Consider the following 23,737-nt stretch of genomic DNA (forward strand, 5'->3'; position numbering starts at 1 on the left):
CCTTCCCTCTCTCATATCCTCTATGCCCCCCCCCCCTTCTAAATTTTAAGGCCCAGGCTGGGCTAAGCTGTTGCAGTCTCTTGCTAGTTAGGAAGTTCCTCGGTCCTCCCTTTTCTACCTTTTGCTTCTCTGGATCCTGCTCTAATTACAAACTCTTCTGTTGTCAGAAGTGTCATTGTTTCTGGTATTCCTATCTGTAGACATAGGTTTATTTTGAGTTCCAGACTAGCCAGAGTTACATAGTGAGATTCTGTCTCAAAAAAAAAAAGAAAAAGAAAGAAAGAAAGAAAAAAGGGCTGGAGAGATGTCTCAGCTGTTCTTCCAGAGGTCCCAGCTCACAAAAATCTGTAATTCCAGTTTTAAGGCATCCAACTCTCTTTCGTGACATTCAGGGGCACTGAATACATGTGGTACACAGACATATGTGCAGGCAAAGCACCTATACACATGAAATTAGAAACAAAGCAGGAAAGAAAAATAAAGAAATGTGAGTTCTGGCTAGTATTGGTTTACCGAGGCATCTCAGTGGCTCTTAGTTACGTTTTGAAGGTGGGAATCAATCTTCCTTTTCCTGTGTGTGAATGGAACACTCATAGCTGACCTGCTAACCTTTCCATATCCCCTCTAGCCTGCCTTGTAGTTGTCCAGGTGTTCAGGCTGAGCCAGATGAAATTCTTTGGTGAAAGCGGTTGCTGTCGCTAATCTGGAGTTCAACCTAATAGTCTGAAGGCTTAGTCTAGTTTACCTCGAGGGTGGGGTGTGGTGTCAGCGTGTGTGTGTGTGTGTGTGTGTGTGTGTGTGTGTGTGTGTGTGTGTTCTCCCCCCCCCCGGGGCCTATAATTGACTGGCTACATCCGAGGCACTTAAAGCCCTGTGACCATGAAGCCAAGCTGTCCCCAAGGCAGGTAGCAACTGTGATCTTGTAAGTTCTACTGGGTCAGTTTCTAATACTAAGTCCTCCGGGGTCAAAATCTCAGATGGCCATTACTGCCTCCTGTGTGCCTGATACACAAATAGTTTCTTCACCCAGGAATGACTTGCCTCCTGTCACTTATGTTTAATTTTTATTTTAAAAATATTTACTTATTTATTTTTATTCTATTTCATTTTCAAGACAAGGTTTCTCTGTGTATCCCTGGCTGTCCTGGAACTCACTCTGTAGACTAGACTGGCCTCAAACTCAGAGGTTCACCTGCCTCTGCCTCCCAAGTGCTGGGATTAAAGGCGTGTACCACTACTGCCCAGCTTTATTTTATTTTTTATGGGTATGTGTATACCTGAGTGTTTGTGTTTTAAGCCCATGGAGGTGTCACAAGGTCAGAAGAGGCACGTTGGCTCCCCTGGACCTAGAGTTGTGAGCCACGATGTGGTCTTCTATGAGAGCAGTAAGTGCTCTTACCTGCTGAACTGTTTTTCTAGCCCCAAATCTGTCACATTAGAGAAATAGAGATGGCAGATCACTTCCAGGAAACTGTCCCTTGGCTACTGTTAGTCTCCTGTAGAGTTGTCTTTAGGTCTACAAACAGTTGGAATCCCCCAGCACAATACACTTTTCGTGTAATTCCAACACTTGGGAGGCAAACTGCAAGTTCAAGGCCAGTTAGGCAATAGTATAAAACAACAACAAAAACACCTTCTCTATGAGTTTGAGGCCAGCCTGGTCTACATAGCTCATTCTAGGCCAGCCTAGTCTACATAGTGATTTCTTTGTCAAAAATAAAAAATTATTGTTGGAGAGATGGCTCAGTAGTCAAGAGACTGGCTGCTCTTCCACAGGACCTAGATTCAATCCTAGTATCCATATGGCAGTTAACTATAACTACAGGGGATCTAGTAATAGTACCCTCTTCTGACACCCATGGGTACCAGGTGTGCATGTGGTGCACACTGGCAGACATATGTGCAGACAAAACACCCATACACATAAAATAAAAATAAATGTATCACTTAAAAATTATGTACATATGTATGTGTCTGTGTAGGTATGTGCACATATGAATGAGTGTAGGTACCCTCAGAGTCCAGAAGATATTGGATCTTTTAGAACTGGAGTTTCTGCCAGTGTTGTTGCTGGGAACCAAAGTTGGGTCTTCTGCAGGAGCAGTATGAGCTTTTAACTGCTGAGCCAGCTCTCCAGCTCCTATCAGGGTCTCATGTAGCCCAGGCTGGTTTCCAACTTGCCGAGTGGTTGAAGGGAACCTTGATCATTCTTATCTATCTCCAGAGTATTAGATTACAGATTCATGCTACCACACCCAGCTTTGTTTTGTTTTGAGACAGGATTTTGCTTTAAGACACTATATTAAAGAATTATTTTTGTAATGTTTGTGTGTACATGCACAGAATGGCGTGCATGTGGAGGTCAGAGGACAACTTGCAGTAGTTGGCTCTCCTCCTTCCATCATGTGAGTCTCAGGGATTGAATTTAGGGCATCAGGCCCTTTTACCTGCTCAGCCGTCTCTCCAGGCCTAGCCTTGCTTTGTATCTCATGCTGGCCTTGGACTTGCAAGGGTCCTTCTGCTCAAATTCTTCAGTGTTGGGATTACGGTGTATGCTACAATACTAGCTTTTTGGGGGTGAGGGAGGCAGACAGTATTTGACTACATAGCTCCAGGCTGGCCTACAGTTTTCAATCCTCTGCCTCACGAGTGCTAAGATTACAGGAGCATGCCACCATTCTCAATTTCTTTGATAATTTTAGCCATAAGAAGATTTAACACTGGGAATCCAGCACTTACTTATAAAACAGTAAAGGACTGGAGTTGAGAGACTCGAGGAGGCTACTTTTTGAGTCCCCATTGGAGGAGCTATCACCGGGCCTTGGCAGCTAGGAAGTCATTATTGGCATTGCCACCCACACGGCTGCTCTTTACCACTGATGTAGCAGCTGGTGGCTAGACATTCACTTTTGAAGAGCAGCAGCAGCCACGTCCAGGAGCTCCTCAGTGATCTGAGGTCAAAGGCCAAGCTATTTAGTCAGGAGCTGCGTTTTAACAAACTGACATGTGTATGGATGGTCTGGTCATCTTGATTGCTTATTGGAAGGGAATGGGGGATGTTGTTTGTTTTCCCAAGTCTCAATCTAGAAAGAGTGGAATGGAGACTGAAAGCCCATAGGCTGAGCTGGCCACACTTCTGCATCCCCCAGATATTTGGACATATTCACCTTCCTTTAAAAACTAGTAATAGCTGGGTGTGATGACACACACCTCCCAGCACTCAGGAGGCATTGGCAGGCAGATCTCTTTGAGTTCAAGTCCAGCCAGGTCTACATAGTGAGAGCCTGTCTCAAAAAAGCAAAGGAACAAAAAACCTCAAATATACAAGTAATAGGGCCTGTGAGACAGCTCAGCAGGTCAAGGTACTTGCCATCAAGCTTGACAGGCTGAGTTCTGTTCCTGGGACCAATACACTGCAAAGAGAGACTTGACTCCTAGAGGTTGTCCCCTGACATCCCCCTGTGTGCGGTGGCATGCAAGCACACATACAATTAATAAAATGTAATAAAAATTAAACACTTCATGTAACATCTTAGCCTACATAGTGTTGTGCATTCTGTCTTAATCCATCATGGGAGCTTTTTACATCAGGACATGTAGAATCATGTTGTTCTTTTCAATATCCGTGCAGTACTTCATTATATGGTTTAAAAAGGCTCAGGAAAAGCTGGGTATGCTAGCACTCACAATAATCCTTGCACTTGGAAAGTAGAGGCAGGATGATCAGGAGTTTGAGGAATTTTTACCTATATAGTGTTTGAAACTAACATGGGCCACATGAGACCCTGTTTTAGAAAACTAACCAATCAAAGCAAACAAACCAAACTAAACAAAAACCTAACCTCATGAGGCGGTGTTACAGTCACTGGGCACATGCTAATAGAACCAGTAAGTTCACATTTGTCTCTTGCCACCTCTGTCCCCAGGCCTTGTGTATTGTCATCTCTTTTAACTGGAACTATAGCCAACTTCACACGAGTGAACGCATGCTCTGGAAGGTTAATAGTTCTTCAGCTAAGAAAGCACCCTGTTGGCCGGACGGAGGTGGCTCACACCTTTGATCCCAGCACTCGGGAGGCAGAGCTAGTCGGATCTCTGAGTTTGAGGCCAGCCTGGTCTACAGAGGGAGATCCAGGACAGGCACCAAAGCTACACAGAGAAACCCTGTCTCGGAGAAAAAAAAAAAAAAAAAGAAAGAAAAAAAGAAAACAAAAAAAAAAAAAAGGAAAAGAAAGAAAAAGAGAGCATCCTGTTGAGATTTCTTAAAAAGTCTGAGTGTGTGCCCATGTCAGCGTGCACGTGGAGGTCAGAGGACAACTTCTGGACTTCACTCTCTCTCCTTCCAGTGTGGGTTCTGGGGAATGGAGCTCATCAGCCTGTGCAGCAAGTGCTCTAACCATCTGGTTTGCTCCATTTCAAGACTTTATTATTGTTTTTAATTTTTGAGACGGGTCTCTAGTCTGGGTTTCATGGGACTTCCCAGGATTCGTGGCACTTTCTTCTGCGTCAGCCTGTGAGGGGCTGTAATTACAGGTGTGCGTCAGCCTTGCCCCATGAGACTTGAATCCAAGTCTATTAACTTCTGTAATTTATTTGACCTAGTTACACAGCTTCTCAGAGTGCTAGGTCCCCCCCCCCCCTTTTGAGACATAATCTTCATGAAACCCAAGTTGGCTTGGCCTCAAATTTGCAGCAATCCCTTTGCCTTAGCCCCCGAGTGCAGGCATTACAGGCCAGTACCACATGCCTGGCTTCAAAATGGCAGGACTTTGGTGCTGGAGGGGCTCAGCAGTTAAGAGCATTTGCTGCTTTTCCAGAGGACCTGTGCTTGATTCCTTGGCACCCACATGGTGGCTCGGGACCATCTGTAACTCCAGTCCCACTTTCTCTTGACCTCTGTGGGCTGCAACAGGTACCCAAGTGATACACAAACATACATACAGGCCAAACATCCATACAAATAAATAAATACTTAAAAGCAAGTAACAAAATTAAAAAAGAACAAAATAGCAGATCATAAATACTTAGTATTATGTATGCTCTGTGAAAAGAGGCTTGGATGTTTGGATAGGCATTAAGGTAATTTTCCTTTTTTCTGACTCAGGTATCCGGCTCACATTGAAGACATTGACTACGAAGAAGGGAAAGTTCTCATCCATTTCAAGCGTTGGAACCATCGTTATGATGAGTGGTTTTGCTGGGACAGTCCTTATCTCCGCCCTTTAGAGAAAATCCAGCTGAGGAAAGAGGGCTTACACGAAGAGGATGGATCTTCTGTGAGTAGCCAATCAGTGGAGTTCTGTAATGAATGAGGCCGATCAGCAGCAGGTAGTTTGTGTCTGGCCTTTGATCTTTAGTGGGCAAGTCAGTACCCACTGGTGAGCAATCCTTACCTTGGCCTGTGGTGGTAACCATGTGCTCTCTGTAAGAGTCTAGTTTTTACTTGTTTGATGAATTGATGTGGTAGAAGCTAACTTACATTGGGGTTTCATCCACATGAATAGGATCTTATGTCTCTTTTAGAGAACACTGTTTTCCTAGTGTCTGAAATACTGCTGGGTACACAGTAGGAATATTTGTATAATAAGCCAGGTATAGTTGCTCATCCTAGTACTTGGGAGGCCAAGGTTCATGGATTGCTGTGAGTTTGAGGCCATCGTGAGCTACAAAGTAATGACCTTGTCTTAAATACACCCTACACCACTTCTCCCATGCCAGGAATGGTGATACATGCCTTTAATCCCAACCCTGAGGATGTGGAGGCAGAGGAGGGTCAAAAGGTCAAGGACTCTGTCCAAATAACCAAACCAAACCAGTGGCGCTGTTATCTCAGCACTTGAGAGGCAGAGGCAGGACACTTGTACAGCTCGAGGCCAGCATGGTTTACATGGCAAGCTCCAGACCAACCAGAACTATATAATGAGACCCATCTTAAAACCAACGATAACTAAAACTATCCCTCCACCAGACTGTAGAATAATGAATGGATGGCTGAAATCTAGATCCACTGTGTCTAGAATGTTGTATACTAGATAATGTGTCCATGAAGATCTCCAATTGTTTGAGCAATATTTTATATGTGGATCCTGAGTTTGTTATACAGTCTTGTGTAAGCCCTGGAGAACTGTTTTCATCATTGTGCCTGGAGCTTTAATTACCTTCAAAATGACGCACAAACCTTTACTTTTGTTTAAAACAGACATTGAGACATTTGTGGTAGCATTTGCTCTGGGATCTGACTCAGCCTGGATTCTGGTTTCCATTTTAACTTCACTGAGGAACTTGAACTCTGGCTGGCCTTTTTGTTCTGCTTTTTTTTTTCCTTCCAATTTAGGATTGTTCACTATTCTTCCATTTGATCATTCCATGTTCATCCTCTAGAATTTGTGAATGCAAACTCTGTGCTGAGAAAAGAGTATGAAATAGGAAAGGTGATGAGTGCCTCCTTTGGTCAGGGACCTGGCAGTAGTGTGGGTGGCATGAAATGCCATGAATGCCGCTTCCCTGAAGATGAAGTAGCCTCATTTCTTCCAGCTCCTAAACTAGCCATGTTCTCTGGTAGCCCTGGGATCCTAGATTCCCTTTCATTATGAATACCAGCTAGGCGAAGATTGTCTGGGTGCTATCCTGTGCCTGTGCAGACCTCCCTGGCTTAGGAACTCTTAAGTCTCAGCCTTATCTATTTATTTATTTATTATTAGTTAGTCTGTTGTTTGAGATACTGTCTCACTATGTAGTCCTGACTATCCTGGAACTCACTGTGTAGACCCCATTGGCTTTGAACTCACAAAGATCTGTCTGCTTCTGCTTTCGAACGCTGGGATTAAAGGGGCATATGACAATGCCCAGATTTTTTTTTTTTTAAAGATTTATTTATTTTATGTGTATGGGTTTTGCATGCGTGTAAATATTTGGTGCTTTTGGAGGTCAGAAGAGGGCATCAGATCTCCTGGAACTAGAGCTATAAAGATGGTTGTGAGCCACTTCGTGGGTACTGGAAACCAAACTCAGGTCCTCTGCAAGAGAAGCAAGTACTTTTTTTTTTGTTGTTGTTTTTTTTTTTTTTGAGACAGGGTTTCTCTGTGTAGCTCTGGCTGTCCAGGAACTCAGTCTGTAGACGGGGCTGGCCTTGAAGTCATAGAGATTTACCTGCCTCTGCCTCTGAAACCACCACCACCTTCCTGAAGGTAGTGCTCTTAACCCCTGGGCTGTCTCTCTAGCTTCTGCCTTCTTACTTTTGGCTCTTTGTGCTGACCATCAGAATCATCTTGTGTCTCAATAGCCCATTCCAATCCACTCTTGTTGGTCTGGTAAGCATGCAGGTAAACACTCACGCACGTGTGTGTGTGTGTGTGTGTGTGTGTGTGTGTGTGTGTGTGTGTGTGTGTGTGTGTGTCGTCTGTCTGTTTATATATTCTTCTATGAGTGTTTGTGTGTGTGTGTGTGTGTGTGTGTGTGTGTGTGTGTGTCGTCTGTCTGTCTATATATTCTTCTATGAGTGTTTGTGTGTGTGTGTGTGTGTGTGTGTGTGTGTGTGTGTGTGTGTGTCTATATATTCTTCTATGAGTGTTTGCCTGCACGTATATATACTGTGTGTGTGTCCTTTGTGCCTGAAGAGGCCAAACGAGTGTTGGATCCCCTGGAAATGGAGTTAAGACAGTTTTGAGCTTCCATGTGGATGCTTGGACCCACATCCAAGTCTTCTGCAAGAGCAGCAAGTACTCATAACTACTGAGCCATCTATCCAGCTCCAAGTGTTGTCATTTTTTAATTAAAAATGATATTTGTTTGTGTATGTATGATACACATGTGCAGAAAAACTTTCAGGAGCTGGTTCTTCCTACCATGTTGGTCCTGGGGATTGAATTTAGGTTGTTGGGTTTGTGACCTGCTGAGTCACCTTGACTGACCCTTTTTTTTTTAAAATTTATTATTAAAATTATTTATTTTGTGTATGTGTGTTCATGTGCACTTCTACCACAGCATAGGTTTTAGATGCAAGAGGACAACTTGCAGGAGTTGTCCTTTGTTCTGGCAAGTGTGTCCCAGGAATAGAACTCCAAAGGTTGCCAGGCCTGGCCACACTTGCCTCATCCACTGAATCCACTGAGCCATCTTGCCAGCCCTTTGTTCATTTTTGAGAAAGAGTCTTTCTGTGTGGCCAAGGCTGGCCTCATGTCCTTTTGCCTTAGTGTCCCCCAGGGCTAGGATTGCTTGTTTTCAGCACTGTTCCAGCCCTCTGTACTACTCCCGCCTCCCAGCTGCTTTTATGAATTGTGCTATAAAGTGCACCCTATGGAATTCTGTTGGTAACTGGACATTTACTTTTTTTTTTTTAATAGGAATTTCAAATAAACGAGCAGGTGCTTGCTTGCTGGTCTGACTGTCGATTTTATCCAGCCAAAGTCACTGCTGTGAACAAGGATGGTAAGGTGTTGCAATTGCAGCTGTTTTTTTGTTTTTTAATTTAATAGTGTATCAGTATTTATTGTCTAGGAATAGTTCTTTTCTAGTTAATATGCCTGGCAGTAGGAAGAGATTATAAATGCAAAGAAAGCTAGATACAAAGCATGAATCTGCTATAGGTTCAGTCCCCAGCACCAGAAATAAAAGAGAGAGAGGGGATTAATTCCAGTCATTATTTCCTCAGCCAGTCACAGTGGACTCTGCTGAAAAGCCTGCAGGTCCTTTCTGTCTAGAACTTCTTGATATTTTGGTAAATACCGTTTTTTTTTTATTATTCGTGAACAACTTATGGATTAAATGAACATCAGCAAACATTTGAAAATACGCTTTGTGGATGGATACAAGGTCATTTAGGGTGGAAATTGAGGGGCTTGGATACAGAACTCCCAGTGTGGTTGCCTTGCTAGAGTTTTGAAAATGTGGGAATACAGGGCAGGGACTTTGATCCAAAAATGTGCAATTTTTGAATGCAAGGGAGTGGTATGGGGAGAAGTTCCTATGATCAGAAGGGACTTTGGGTCCATGTGGTTTCTTGTCCTTAGCATATTCCAGTAGGATGTCTGTGCTGTGCCCTCATCTTGGGAGTGAATGTTTTGGGCAATCAGGGCCCTGCTGTGTCAGGTCAAGATCTGAGGATGTAGCTCACTGACAGAGCTGCCTAGCATGCATGGTGCCCTGGACCAGTCCAAAGCACTGCAAAAGAGAGGAAGAGCAAATCAAAACAAAGCAGAAAGCCAACAACAACCCACACTGGTCTTTTGTTGTTGTTTTTGAGACAGAGTCTCACTGTGAAGCCTTGGCTGGCTTGGAACTTACTGTGTAGTCTGGCCTGGTCCAGAATTCAGAGATCCCTGTTTGCTTCTGCCTCCTGTGCTGGGATTAAAGTCATGCACGCCATGCCTGGTCCACATTGGTTTTTCATTCCATGAAGTTATTTAGCTGTTTATTCAGTACTCTGCCAAGTGTTGGGATGGTTAAGTTTTGTCTGAGAATGGTTGACATTGTCTAAAGAAACCTCCCAAGTGAGGCTCCATCTTTTGAGCTGTCTAAGCAATTACTGATTTTCCAGTTCGCATCAAGTCCATTTGGATAATTCCATCTTTCCCAATTATATATAAAAGCCTGTGTTCAAAATAACATCTCTGATTAGTGGTTTTCACATATATCTTATCAACAGACAGCTTGTTTTGGGGAAAGCTCACATATTAAACCACTGCAAGTCCTCTTAGGAACAGACATAGTTAAGTCAAGAGGCATTCTGCCTCTCCAGATTCTTGTTTTCAAGATGGTCTTCATTTACTGGCTTTTGTAGCCAGGCACTCTTTACGTTCATAAACGGCCAGAAAAGCTATCGGGTGATTAGTGCTGGTCATGTTCTCCCCTCCAGAAAGATGCACTGCAGGTGCTCTGTTGGAGAACTTCAGGCCTTCAGCTGGGATGAAAACTTAGGGGTGTTCCATGAGTCACTCCTTAGATAATGGCAGCAGTTAACAGGGAGATGGCCGAGTCCATGGAGGATAGAATTGGAATCGTATGACTGGGATCAGATGCACAAGGGCAAGGGAAGGGCCCATGAAGAGGATTTTAGGAGCTTTGTGGCGGTGGTAGGGGGAGTGATCTCTTAGAAGAGGAGAGGGTGGCTTCCTCGAGGTCACAGAAGTCCTAGGAACTGACAGTTAATGTCTAGTATGCAGAGCCCTGAGCTCGGCATATGACAACAACCAAAAGCCCTAGTAATGCAAAACAAAGCCAGTGTACAGTGGGGCCGGAGGACATGGTGCAGGAGCAGGATGGTGCAGGCAAATCCTAGTAAGCCTGAGAAGGGTGTGGCTGGCTGTGTGGGATGGTTGTGAGATTTTTTTGAAGTAATTATTTAAGGAATAAACATCATTAGCCAATTATTGGCTATAGCTAATTAGCAGTTTTAAACGGCTTTTAAGCCGGGGCAGCTACAGTTGGGCATGGTGGCACATGCCTGTAACTCAACATTTGGGAGGCTAGACTGGAGGATCCCAAATTTGCATCAGCTTTGGGCTACATACTGTTAGAGGCCAGCCTGGGCCACACAATGAGACTCAGTCTCAGGGAAAAACACAACACAACTAATCAAATCAAACAGTAATAACAAAATAACTGGGGTAACTAAAACATTGCAAATATAAAAAATCCTTTCTGTTGTTTCCTTATGAGCTCATTACAGGAAGGCCATGGGCTTCTGAAGTGGTCATTGGCTATCCTGGTGGATTGGTTCTGTAGCTCTGAATTAAGTCCACCTGCTTCATTTACTTAATTGCAGGGCATGGGGACTGAGTGGGGATTTCTGCCAAGGCCTGTTTGTATTGTGTTGCCAGCCTTGCTGGTTCTTGAGACCCATTGGAAGGGGGTGAGAGGATATGGAGTGGGCTAAATCCTGAGTAGGAGGTTAGCAAGGCATGCTGGGAAAGCTGGCTTTTGTAGGAGCTCAGGTCTGGGCCTACTTTGAAGTGAAGCCAGTGATTTCTTTTCCTGTGAGCTCTGTCCCCAGTCCTTAGATTCTTAGGTGCTGTCTCCGGGCTTAGTTAGCTTTTATTCTTGGGTCTGGTAGAGTAAGTAGGTGAGCTTCCTACTTCATGCTGCTTTTCTCTGGGACTTGTGGGCTTGTTTGTCTTGCATTGTTTTGAGACCAGGGCTGGCTCTGGAACCTGTGGCACTTCTCCAGCCTCAATCTCCCAAATGCTGGTATTACAGGCATGTGCTGTCTTGCCCTGACATCCTCTTTTTCTCCCTTTGTCCATCTTTCTCTGGTTTTTAGAGACTGGGGATTAGAGAAACCTTAAGGCTTCATGTGTGCAGGACAGTGCTCTACCACTGACCATCTTCAAGCCCTTGGCTTTCTTTTTATTTCTACCTTGGATTTCTCGACCTGCCTCAGTTGGTTTTCTCAGTAGTCACATGGGCCCTGTGAGGAGGAAGCATTCTGCTGGCAGGGTGCCCTTTGACTTTTCTCTAGGCTACTCTGTCTAGCCCATGCTGCTAGGAGGAAGTAGAGCACAGTGAACGGCAGCTTGTGAAATCGTCTGTAGTTTAACCTTTTTTTTTTTTTTTTTTAGCCCTGGCTGTCCTGGAACTAGGTCTATAGAGCACGCTGGTCTCACAGAGATCTACCTGCCTCTGCCTCCTGAGTGCTGAGTGCCACTGACCAGCTGGTTTAGCTTTGTTGCTCTTAACTTCCTTGGAGGTTTTCCTGAAGCTGAGCACTGGCTGAGCAGGCTGTAAGGACTGTGGACAGAGTAGGGAGCAGCAGCTGTCTTGGGGAGTCAGACTTGATTAACCAGCCCTAAATAACAACTCAAGAGTTTCTTAGGGACATTGCTTAACACTTGGAAAAGAGGGAGAACAGTACTTGTCATTGATAATGGGTCTTTGGGGTTTTTGTTTTTCTTTGAGGGAGATTCCCAGATCCCAGGCTGGCTTTGAACTTCCTGGTGTAGCTGAGGATGCCCTTGACCTGTGACCCTACTGCCTCTCCCTTCAGAGTACTGAGACTAGAAAGTCCTTTCACCACAGCTGGCTTTTGTTTTGTTTTTGAATTAGGATCCTACTCCATACTCCTGGCTGGCCTGTTTTTACTGTGCAGCCAGTGCTGACCTTGAGCTCATAGCAATCCTCCTGCATCAGTTTTCTCAAGTGTTGTTATTACAGATGGGGGCCACCATGGCCAGCTTTTTTTTTTTTTTGGTTTTTCGATACAGGGTTTCTCTGTGTAGCTTTGCGCCTTTCCTGGGACTCACTTGGTAGCCCAGGCTGGCCTCGAACTCACAGAGATCCTCCTGGCTCTGCCTCCCGAGTGCTGGGATTAAAGGCGTGCGCCACCACCGCCCGGCTCACCATGGCCAGCTTTTTACTGATTCTTTGGCAGTGGAAAAAGAGCCTCATTTAGACACTTGAGTTGGTGTCTGTGTTAGACCCTCACTCTCTGTATGTAGGAGTCAAAGACAGGATTCTGCTCAGAGAGAGAGAGAAAGAAAGAAAGTGTGTGTGTGTGTGTGTGTGTGTGTGTGTGTGTGTGTGTGTGTGTGTGTGTGTGCGCGCGCGCGCGCGCGCGCGCGCGCCCATCTTTGGTGAGCTGATCTTGGCTCTTGTCCTGGGCTCTTGGCTCCTCTTTCAAACATTAACCCCCTTTGAGATCGTCTGGCTAGGTTCCTGAGGCTGGCCTTGGAATTTTGGACGTAAGTGCTCCTTCTGCATCTGCCTCCCTAGGAGTTGGTTTTCCAGTGTATACTGCCATGCTCCGTCTCCATTTTTATTCAAGGAAATCAGAACCACGTGACTGTGAGGGCTCTGTGCCTCAGTGGAGCACCACTGCTCCCAAAGGCTTTCTCATTGAGAAAACTGCAAGTGGTTAGCATTTGAACCAGACAGGTGATTCTTCTTCCTATTGATCTTATGTTGCCCAGGCTGGCCTGAGACTTGCTATGTAGACCAGGCTGGCCTCAACTTGTAGCAGTTTTTGTGTTGCTGCTTCCTGAGTGCTGGGATTAAGGGTGAGTGAGCGCACTAAGCAAGTCCTCTTCCTAATTAAATGCTTATTTCTAGTCACGTGCTCCCCTTTCCTCCAGTTTAGTCTATTTTGGGCCAGTGCCTGGAGCTTGTGTTTATAACAGGAAATGCTATGGAAATGGTCTCGGGTCTCTGCAGGGCAGTTCCTTTCTGTATTTCCTTTAGCTGTCACTGAACCGACATTTGGGTTATGGGGAGGTTGGTACCCTTGTAAACAGCTTTGCAGAGAAGACAATAAAAGGAGGACTTGGGCCCCCATGTGCAGGAGCTGACTTTGTCCTCATTGTGTTGTCTGTGGAGGGAGTTGATGGTGCTCTTCTTTCCGAGTGGTGCTGACTAAGCCACGTACTGATCTTTTCTCTGTGACAGTCTCTGTGCTAAGTTGCCCCCTCCACACTTCGTGGCTGTTAAGTTGGGGTCTCACTATGTAGCCTACGTTGGCTTCGCTTCCCAAGTGCTAGATCTGTGCCTCTGTACTTAGTGGAATTTGTACCTTTATCTCATCTAGTCTTCCTACAGATGTAGAAAGGTTATTACCATCAAAGTTGTCCTCATTTTATATGTGAGAAATTAAGCTCACAGGAGAAAATGAACATGAATGAACACAAAGACCATAAATAGAGCTGAGGTTTGAGGTCTGTGAGGCTCTAGAGTTTCTGAACTGCATCTCTGTAGTTTAAGCCTATTTCTCGAGAGCATGCCAACAGAATTTTCCTGAAAGGTCACAAGTTGTCCAATGTTTTAGTTAAGTTTCTATTGCTGTGAAGAGACACCGTGACCATGACAACTCTATTTATACAGAAAACATTTAATTGGGGTGGCTTGCCTACAGTTTCAGAGGTTCAGTCCATTACCATCATGGTGGGGAGCATTGCATCGTGCAGGCAGACAGGGTGCTGGAGTAGCTGAGAGTCCTAGGTCTTGCAGGCAACAGGAAATTGACTGAAACACTGGGTGGTATCCTGAGCCTAGGAAACCTCAAAGCCTTCCCCCACAGTGACACACTTCCTCCAACAAGGCCATGCCCACTCCAACAAAGCCACACCTCCTAATAGTGTCACTCTCTCTGAGATTATGGGACCAATTACATTCAAATTACCACATCCAGTATGCTTAGGTGTTCACTAGTCTCATGCCAGAGAGGGTGTCAAGTGTGCCCAATCTTCTTCTTCTTCTTCTTCTTCTTCTTCTTCTTTTTTTTTTTTTTTTTGAGACCGAGTTTCTCTCTGTATAGCCCTGGCTGTCCTGGAACTGACTTTGTAGACCAGGCTGATTTGGAACTGAGAGAGCCACCTTCCTCTGTCTCCCCAGTGCTGGGATTAAAGGTGCAAGCCACCATAGCCCGGTGTTGCTTTTTTTTTTTTTTTAAAAGATAGGCTCTCATTGTGTAGTTATGGGCCATTTGCTACTTTTGATCAGGATTTATTTGAGCAGTTAGAAATCAGAGAGGGAATATAGGTTTGGTGCAGGCAGACAGAAACTGAGGAAGGAAAATCATAGTTCAAGGCCAGCCCGGTGTTGGAAATAAGATGGTAAATTCACAAGACTAGTGAAAATAAAGCAATTTTTAACATGTAATTCCACAGAAAAGATATCAGCATAGAGAAAAGGCAAAAGTGACTGGCATGCTGATTTCACATAAGACAGTGGTTTCCAAAGCCCCCGGATGCTAGAAATTCTGGTCTTTTCTCATATGTCAGGACCCCTTCCCCAATTACCTTTTCTTACTGGTTTAGGTCACAAAGCCTTGTTTATTGGATGACATGGGGCTTCTGATCATGGGTTCAGTCATGTAGAACCAAACCTGTAGCTTTCCATCTCTAAATTCTGAGACAAGGTGGGCCTGGCGCCCCCTGCCTTATCTGTACTCAGTGAATTCTAAGCAGGCCTGATGCTGAAATGGACTACAACAATTTTTATTTCTTACACTGGGCAACTTAGTGAGACCCTGGGTATATGGCTTGGGATGAACGGTTTGGGAAACTTTCTGTGGCGGAAAGCAAGGCCAGTATGTAAAATAGCTCAGAAGAAAAGGCTTGGGGAGGAAAGCCCTTCAGTCATATGCTTGTCTGTGTTCAGATGCTGAGGCGCTTCTGTGGCCGCTTTCAGACAGGCTGGCCTTGTCCCCCCGCCTCTTGAGTCCATAGGCCACCATACCTGGTGGGAAAACATGTGGTTTTTGTTTATTTTTGTTTTTGATTGAGTCTCACTGTGTAAGCCAGCTCTGACTGACCTGGAACTGACTATATAGGCCTTAGAAAAGCTTGCAGAGCAGCTGGAGCTAGATTCTCACCCTCTTCTGCATTCTGACTGCTTAAGATCAGCTGGTATGATGAGTTCTTAGCCCCAGAGCCAAGGCCTTCCTTTGCTTGACCTTGCACTGATAAGGGCTGCTTAAGCTAACCAAGGTATGTAGTAGCCCTTGTATCAGGTTAGGAGAGATAGGGCAGGCAACATTTTTCTTGTTATTAGGGTGGAACTCAGCCTTCTGAGTGTTGTGCATGAGCTACATCCTCAGCCAAGGGTGTATTTATTTTTGCTTCTGTCACATATTTACATGTTACCTGTTAGATATGATTTGTGGCCAGCAGAGCTCTCTATTATCAGCCAGCCACGGAGGAATTCCATAAGGAAATGGTCTTTAATTTTTTTGTTTGTTTGTTTGTTTTGTTTTTTGAGACAGGGTTTCTCTTTGTAGCTTTAGAGACTGTCCTGGGACTCACTCTGTAGCCCAGGCTGGCCTGGAACTCACAGAGATCCTCCTGTCTCTGCCTCCCGAGTGCTGGGATTAAAGGTGTGCGCCACCACCGCCCGGCTGTTTTTGTTTTTGTTTTTAAATTGTGTGTGTATACCTGCAGAGTCCAGAAAAGGGTGTCAGATCCTCTGGAGCTGGAGTTACAGGCATTTGTGAGTCAGCTGATGGGAACCAACTCAGACCTTCTAGAAGGGCAGAGCCTGTTCTTAACCACTCTCCCACCCCTGGGAAAATGTTTAAGTTCTACACTGAAAGTAGATTTGGGGCCTTGCTTCAGAAGTGGGGCGAGGTCATTGTCATGCCTCCTTCTCTTCTGTTGGATTTGTAGGCTGTTTAGTGTGAGCGAGGACTAAGATGATGCCTCTTAGTCCTTTGGCTATCAAAAGGGTCAGGAGTAGTATATTGCTATGTAGCAATGGAGCCTCCAGGCCTTTGGCCAGAGTTCGGGTCATTTCATAGTGGCCATTTGGTGTTTTGGACCTATGGTTTGGACTGAGGCATCAGGGCTTGGGCAATGGGCAATAGGAAAAGAACTGGTCAGAGGTCAGCAGGCAGGTATGGGTTCTAATTCTAATTCTTTTTGTTGTTGTTTTGTTTTTGAGACAAATTGTTACTTGGTGTCCCAGGATAGTCTTAACAACCTCCTGAATGCCTTGATTGCAAGCATGAGGCGTTATTCCTAGCTTTACATTCTGTTTTAGATTTAATGCGCAACTTGGCTCCTTCTCATATAAGGCTTCTACCATCGGGGAGAGTTAGCTTCAGAATAAACCCCAAACAGCTGAAAATTGTGGTCCATTCCTCTACTTTTTAGAGCTTGGAAATATCTTGAAAAATGGCAATCCCCCTTCTCCCCCCTGCTTTCTTTTTTGAGTCAGTCTGTCACACTATATCCCAGACTAACTAGAACTCAAGGCAATCCTCCTGTCTTAGTCTCCCAAGTGTAGGTACATGTCACCATGTCTTTTGACTGTTTTCTCTCTCTCTCTCTCTCTCTCTCTCTCTCTCTCTCTCTCTCTCTCTCTCTCTCTCTCTCTCTCTCTCACACACACACACACACACACACACACACACACACACAAGACAGGGTTTCTCTGTGTAGCTCAGGCTGTCCTGGAACTCACTCTGTAGATGAGGCTGACCTCCAACTCAGAGATCCGCCTGCCTCTGCCTCTGAAATGCTTGGATTAAAGGCGTGCACCACCACCGCACAGCTGACTGTTTTCTTTTTAATGTAACTGAATTTTCCTTGTTAATAGTATAGTCTTGGGTGCTTGCCAGCACACTGAGTATTTAAGATTGAAGGAGGGGCTGGAGAGATGGCTCAGCAATTAAGAGTACTGGCTACTTTTCCAGGAGACTGGGGTTTGATTCCCACTATCCACATGGTGGCTCACAACCAGGGTATCCAGTACCCTCTTTTGTTCTCTGTGGACACAAGACACATATGTGATACACAGACATACATGAAAACACCAATACACATAAAATTAAATTGAATTTTAAAATATTGAAGGAGAGCTTGATTTTGATGCTGCCATTTCTGAGCTTTATCCCTAGGTAGCCAGAGATACATTGTACCATGTTTCTTGAGAGGTCTTTATTTACTTGTTTGTTTAGTAAATATTTAGTATCTATATTTGTGTCTGTAAAAATCCCTCCCCATGTCCCTCTGCTCACCACCTTATCTTTTGAGATCAGGCTTCTTACTGAAGCTTGAACTTGATGATTTGGCTCCAGTAGCTGGCCAGCAAGTGCCAGGGATCTCCCTGTCTCTGCCTCCTAAGGACTGCTGGGGTCATAGACTGCTGGGGTCGGTCTTTTTCACATCAGTACTGGGGCCCTTCACTGAGCCATCTCCCTAGCCCTTGAGAAGTCTTCAAAAGTTGGATATAGAGTCACTGCTTGTCCATAATCCCAGCATTGGTGAGACTGAGGCAGGAGAATCACAATGAATTGAGGCCAGCCTCAGCTACCTGGTAAGTTCAAGATCATCTTGGGCTACAGAGTAAGACCCTATCTCAAACAACAATAAACAAGAACTGCCCCCCCCCTCCACAAAAATAAAACACAAAAAAACAGGAGGAGGCCTGGATAGATGGCTCAGTGGTTAACGGCCTGCCTGCTCTTTCAGAGGACCCGGGTTTGATTTCCAGCAACTGAATGGTGGCTCCCAACCATCTGTAACTCCAGTTCCAGGGCATCTGACACCCTCTTCTGGCCTCTCAGGCACTGAAAACGTGGTACACAGACATATATGCAGGCAAAACACCCATATACATAAAATAGAAATAAAGGAAAATAATTAAAAATAAATAAATCTTAAAATCCCAAAGAAACAGAAAGATTTGTTTAGCACTCTGTAGCAGTTGATCACCGAGTAGGCAGGGAAAGACAGGAGCTTACACTTTTGCAGTCAAAAAAGAAAGTCCTAAGAAAGCCCTAAGAAAGTCCTCACTGAGCTACCTATGTAGAGAATAGTTATTCCTTCTTTCCCAGGTTTCCTTTGTCGCAGCCTGAATCTAACTGCTGCTGTTTTACTTGGCCAAGCCTGCTTGTGTGTTCTGATAGGTTCCTAGCCGGTTTCCCTCTGTAGTGATGACACCTGTTTGCTAACAGGTCTAGGGTGAAGGTCCCAGAGGTAGCTGCCAATTGCCCTCCATGGTGGTTCTCAGGTTTATGTCATCAGGACCACCTGGAGGACTTGCTTTAAAAACCCACATGTGCACAGCTCCCAGCACGTCCCATTTGTGTCTCCGAGGTAGGGGTGGTGAACCGCACTTCTCAGGAGTTGCTAATGTCACTAGTGTGGAAGCTTTGAGCACTGGGCTGTTGTGTGCTATATGAGGAAGAAATTGAGACATATTCTCTGATTTTGAGGACCTTTCATTGACTCAGGAGTGTGAATTTCTGCAGATGGCAAATGATTTCAGAGCAGAGGGAACTGGCCAGCAGCTGGGAAGCCAGGAAGTTTTTACAGAACTGTTACGTTGTCGGTCATTTGAGCTGGCTGCCTGAGGCTCACTGAGTGGTACATTCTAGGTAGGAAAATACTTCTGTTACAGTGTGGAGATGGAGCTGGACATGGTGGCCTGTGGTTGTAATCCCAGCACTCCGGAGGTTGAGGTAGGATAATAGCTGTGGAATCAAGCCAATCCCTGCTACACAGTGTGTGCCAGGCTAGTTTGAGTTACATTTTGAGACTCTGTCACAAAACAAAACAGCTTGTGAGTTGGTAAGAGCCAGCATCATCATAAAACTACTATTTTCAACTACATAATTAAATTTTTTTTTTTTATTAAAAAAGAGGAGATGGAAATGTTACAGGTGTTTCGGTGGGTAAGTAGTGAGTTACTCTGCTGGTGGGGATTTGATTGATTAGAGAGGTTAGCATGTACAAGGCCCTGTGTTCAATCACCGGCACCAACCAAGAAATCCACAAACACACCCAGATTGTATGGGTTTCTAGCTTTAATTATTTCACAGGATTCCTATTGAACAACTGCCAGGTAGCTTTAGTGTGTTGGCCAAGATAGGCTCACAGATTTTAAGGCTCACATAACCTCTAAAAAACTTGATTACTGCCCTTCAAGACAGAAAGATCAAGTAAAGACTAAATTGCAAATGCCACTCACCAAGAAATTAGTCAGTCTGCATTTTCCTTGATTCCTGTTTTACTTTTTTCTTGGCTCAAAATCAGTGTACACAATTCTTATTTTAATGAAACAGCATAAAAAATTTAAAGTGGATTTTGAATTGCATAGATAAAAAGCAAACAATCTGACCAATAAGTAAGAAGCTAAATTTGCTAATTTGTGTGTTTGTGCTAGGAATTGAACTTAGGGTCTTGCGCATGCTACATAGGTACTTTGCTGCTGTGAATCTGCCCTCAGTGTGATTCTTAAACTTTTTTTTAAAAAAAACACACATTTATTGTATTTGGAGCTCCTTTGTGTGTACTCTTTAAAAGTTGCTTTCATGAAACAGCAAGTTAAAATCGTATCTTCTTGACTTTTAGGTACTTACACTGTGAAATTTTATGATGGAGTAGTTCAAACTGTCAAACATATTCATGTCAAAGCTTTTTCCAAAGATCAGGTGAGAAATGTGGTTTTGTGCTCTGTGTTCTGAACTATGCTAACATTGTACTTTTGTTTCTCAAATAAAGACATTACATGTGTTTATGATGACAAGTCTTTATTTCCTCCATCTGACAGTTTCACCAGAAAGTAATAACACAAGTTTTCCAAAGTTGTAATATTTATGTTGCTTTGTCCTTTCCTTTTAACCCAGATTTTCTTCTTTAAAAATGCTGAGGACAGTCCCCAGTGTGTGCTCTCTGTTTTCCTCATCTCTTCTCGAGTGTTCTGCCTCTGTCCCTTTCCCATCTTCCTGCACCCTCACCCAGCACAGGGAGTTTGAACCCTCGAGCACTAGAGCACACTTTCTCCTTGTCTAGCTGTGTTCCTGACATGACTGAGACCATGGCTTGATAGCTTCCACCTCCTTTGCTGTACTTGGCAACCACTCCAGCTAGACGTGCTTACTTTGAAATTGCGTGTGGTGATGACCCATTCACCTTGCCTGAGCAGAGAGCCTGAGTTCTGCTCCTAAAATACAGCCCAGAGCTCTGACCTCTTGAAATACTTTGACTTCTCCCCCTCAGTCTCTTTCCTCTTCATGTTTTAATCAAACCAACATTCATTTACTGATGTTTTGGGGGCTGTTTTAAATTCTAACAGTTAACTGATGAGACAGCTAAAGCAAGTTAGCCAAAGGTTTTAGTTCCCTCATCCCTCCCTGTGGATGGGAGTGGGACTGCGGATGCTGGACCTGTTGGGTCTTTCTTATGATGATCAGGTGCTTCCACTTGGCATGGATTTTACCAGATTTCCTGTAAACACTGAGGCAGGAGAGCTTTCAAGGAGCCTCGCTCGGGACCATTTTTGTCTTTGCCGGTTCTCCTCTAGAGAACACTGAGAAAGAAAATGCTGACGCTTTGCCCCATGACTGATGCTTCTTTTGCCTGCCTCTCGGCATCTAAGAAGCTGCACTGGTGCTTGACTGTGCTGTGTTGGCCTTACATTTGGTGTTTTTGTGTTGAAGTTTTGTGGAATGAGTTGATACAGAAGAACTGAAATATGAACTTGCGTATAATTGGTTGGTAGATAGGTCCTGAGACTCCGCAGCTCCTGATAACAAAAGTTCAGTTTTTTTGTTTTTTTAATTGTATTTTGGGATAGACTCTCAATCTGGCCCAGGCTGTGCTCTAACTCATAGTGATCGCCTGCCTCAACTCCCAGGTGCTGGGAATAGAGGTATGAGCCACGAACCCATAGAGTTTATTACTGTTTATTCAGTAAATTGAATATGGGCTGGACGCAGGGCCTTACTGAGGGAAGATTTATAAGCATTTCCCTTCTCAGTTCCTAGCTGCCTCTGAGTGTCTCACCTTACCTCAGTCCCAGCAGGCCGCCAAGACAGACAAGAAGCTCCAAGACATACGTGTGTAGACACACACCCACAGACACACAGACACAGACACCCACCCCTACACCTACCTGCCAGGAGGCTATATAGTCCTTTGACTCAAGATGACTTAAAACTACAAGTTTTTTATACAATATTGGAATAGGTGAAATGTTCACTGTAGAACCTTGTTACTCTAAATGTTTTGGTAATTTACACGAGTTACATTTAATTTTCTGAGTTTGTGAAAAGAATATTTACTTGTAGAAAATCTGGAAAGTACTAGAAAGCAGAAGGAAAGCAAAACCATTTAGATGAAGGGCTTCTGCTTGTTGTGTATTTGACACGTTGTGTCTGTCCTGCTGGCGTATTGTTATAAATGTGTGTGTTAGTTCCAAAATTAGAGTCAAGTGCATGTTACTATCACGTGTTCTTTTCTATTAACAATATAACAGTCCCCAAAGTTCCTTTGTCCTCTGAAGTTACAGCTGTTTAGTAGCTCTGCAGTGATCTGTAGTACACATGTAGTTATCCCCTAAGTGGTTCGTTTCCAGGTGCACATCAGGGTGTTTGTAGCCAGCTGTGAAGTTTGATCATTCTATTAGCAAACTGTTTCTGGAAGTTCATTTCCCCTCAGAAGTAGGAGCTTTCAAGAAGTTTGACCCGAACTGATGTTACCCCTTCCAGAAGGGGTGCAACTGCATGCCTCTGTTAATTGTTCCTCTCAGGGTCTGGCTCCTTTCAGAATAGTGTTGGGACTTAAAAAAAAAGTCTCACTGTTGATAACTTTTCCCTGAGGGACAAATTTATCTTCAGCTGCTGAGCATTTAAAGATTCCTTTCCTGCTTCTGGAGAAATCAATGCACTTAGAATGTGTGTGCTAGGGATCCCCTGGGAATATATTGTGGAGATGGATCCCTGTTCTTCTCAAGAGGGATTCATACATAAATAAACTTAATTATAGTCAGAAATTCTAACTTTCAGAGTTAACTATATTAGGAGACACACTAGGACACAAGATTTTAGAATGAATTTTAAAGTAATTTACTAACAAATTAGAATACTATTTTTCAATGGAGAAAACACCCAACAGCTCAGGAGCCCAGTAAGTGGCTTGCTGGAGTGAGCACAGCTGTTAACCCAGAAAGGAAGCTGAGACCTGAGACCTTGGTCTGGCTTGGGCATTCTGAACAGTGTCCTGTTAAGCCTCCAGTTACCAGTTGGTTTTCTTGTACGTAGAACTGGGCAGCAGCATACACTGGGCCTTTGAACAGCCCTGGGTAAGAAGGTTAGGGCACTGCTGTTAGAAGCACTGCTCCCAGGCAAGGGTCCTGCTGGTTGACATTCCTCTTAGTCTATGTGGCTCCTCGTCCTGATAAGGGAGATTGCAGTCTCAGAGGGATTGAGACTGGCAGTTGTGTTTAAATGCAGGGGTGGTTCTCAAAGCTCAGATGCTCTCCTCAAAGCTCAGATGCTCTCCTCAAATCTCAGATACTCTCCTGGTTGCTTTGCTTCGTGTGACCCGGCCTGTGTCCTCTTAGTGTCTTCATTGTCTGCATAAGTGTGCAAGCAACCTCCTGATTGTGTATTTGCAAGTAATCACAAAGTGTTTCATCGCTATTTTGCTCATTTTAGAATATTGTGGGTAATGCTAGGCCTAAAGAAACAGATCACAAAAGTCTTTCATCATCATCATCTGAGAAACGAGAGAAGTTTAAAGAGCAGAGAAAAGCCACGGTCAACGTGAAGAAAGACAAAGCGGAAAAAGCCTTAAAGACAGAAAAGCGGCCCAAACAGCCTGACAAAGAAGGAAAGCTGACCTGCTCAGAGAAGAGCAAAGTGTCAGAGAAAAGCCTTCCCAAGAACGAGAAGGAAGACAAGGAGAACATTTCCGAGAATGACAGGGGGTGCCCTGGGGATGTCCAGGTGGAAAAGAAGCCTGAAAATGACCTTGTGAAGAGTCCACAAGAGAGCCTGAAGGAGCCAAGAAGAAAACGAGGCAGACCCCCTTCCATAGCTCCTACTGGTGAGTTTCCCAAGTGGGCTCTGCAATGGGTGATGCCAGTGTTCTTCTGTGGCCTTTGTGGTTCTTTATGCCTTCTGTACTTCAGTCCTTCATGTTTGTGACTTGCTTGTGACCTGAAAACAAATCATGCCTATGGAGCTGAGTTTCAGTGAGGTGTGTGTCCAGGTGAACATGTTGGGAATGTGGCCATGGCTGAGCTTCTGGGGTGCATACCCCATCTTCCCTGAAAGAACCAAGGGAACTGAGGCCTTCTTGTGCCTGCTCCCGTGACCTCAGTCTGAGGAAATAACATCCTAGTGGGCAGACCTGAAAGGGGAGAAGAGCGGGAGCGGAGGCGGCAGGGGCTGGAGTACAGGCAGCAGCAGCAGAGCACACTCTGAGCCTTCCTTTGTGAGGCCCTGGGTTCAGGTCTTAGGGCCAAAACCAAACACACACACACACACACACACACACACACACACACACGAGCCTCTGAGGGAGAT

The 23,737-nt window shown here is 44.5% G+C and overlaps 1 protein-coding gene across 4 annotated transcripts in view; it reads left to right on the forward strand.

Moving 5' to 3' along the window:
* The window catches only part of Phf20 (PHD finger protein 20), a 120,769-nt gene that overhangs the window by 51,661 nt on the left and 45,371 nt on the right, over positions 1–23,737 (forward strand). The window contains exons 3-6 of one of the 4 annotated variants that reach the window (XM_006988275.4): positions 5,105–5,276; positions 8,343–8,427; positions 19,779–19,858; positions 22,865–23,255. In XM_006988275.4, the coding sequence (XP_006988337.1) occupies positions 5,105–5,276; positions 8,343–8,427; positions 19,779–19,858; positions 22,865–23,255 (728 nt within the window). Of the gene's footprint in view, positions 1–5,104; positions 5,277–8,342; positions 8,428–19,778; positions 19,859–22,864; positions 23,256–23,737 lie in introns of those variants that run through there. The other 3 variants (XM_076571040.1, XM_042276618.2, XM_006988276.4) reach the window with 3 other exon arrangements.

This window comes from Peromyscus maniculatus, chromosome 4 (genome assembly GCF_049852395.1).
Source record: "Peromyscus maniculatus bairdii isolate BWxNUB_F1_BW_parent chromosome 4, HU_Pman_BW_mat_3.1, whole genome shotgun sequence".
Lineage (NCBI taxonomy): Eukaryota > Metazoa > Chordata > Mammalia > Rodentia > Cricetidae > Peromyscus > Peromyscus maniculatus.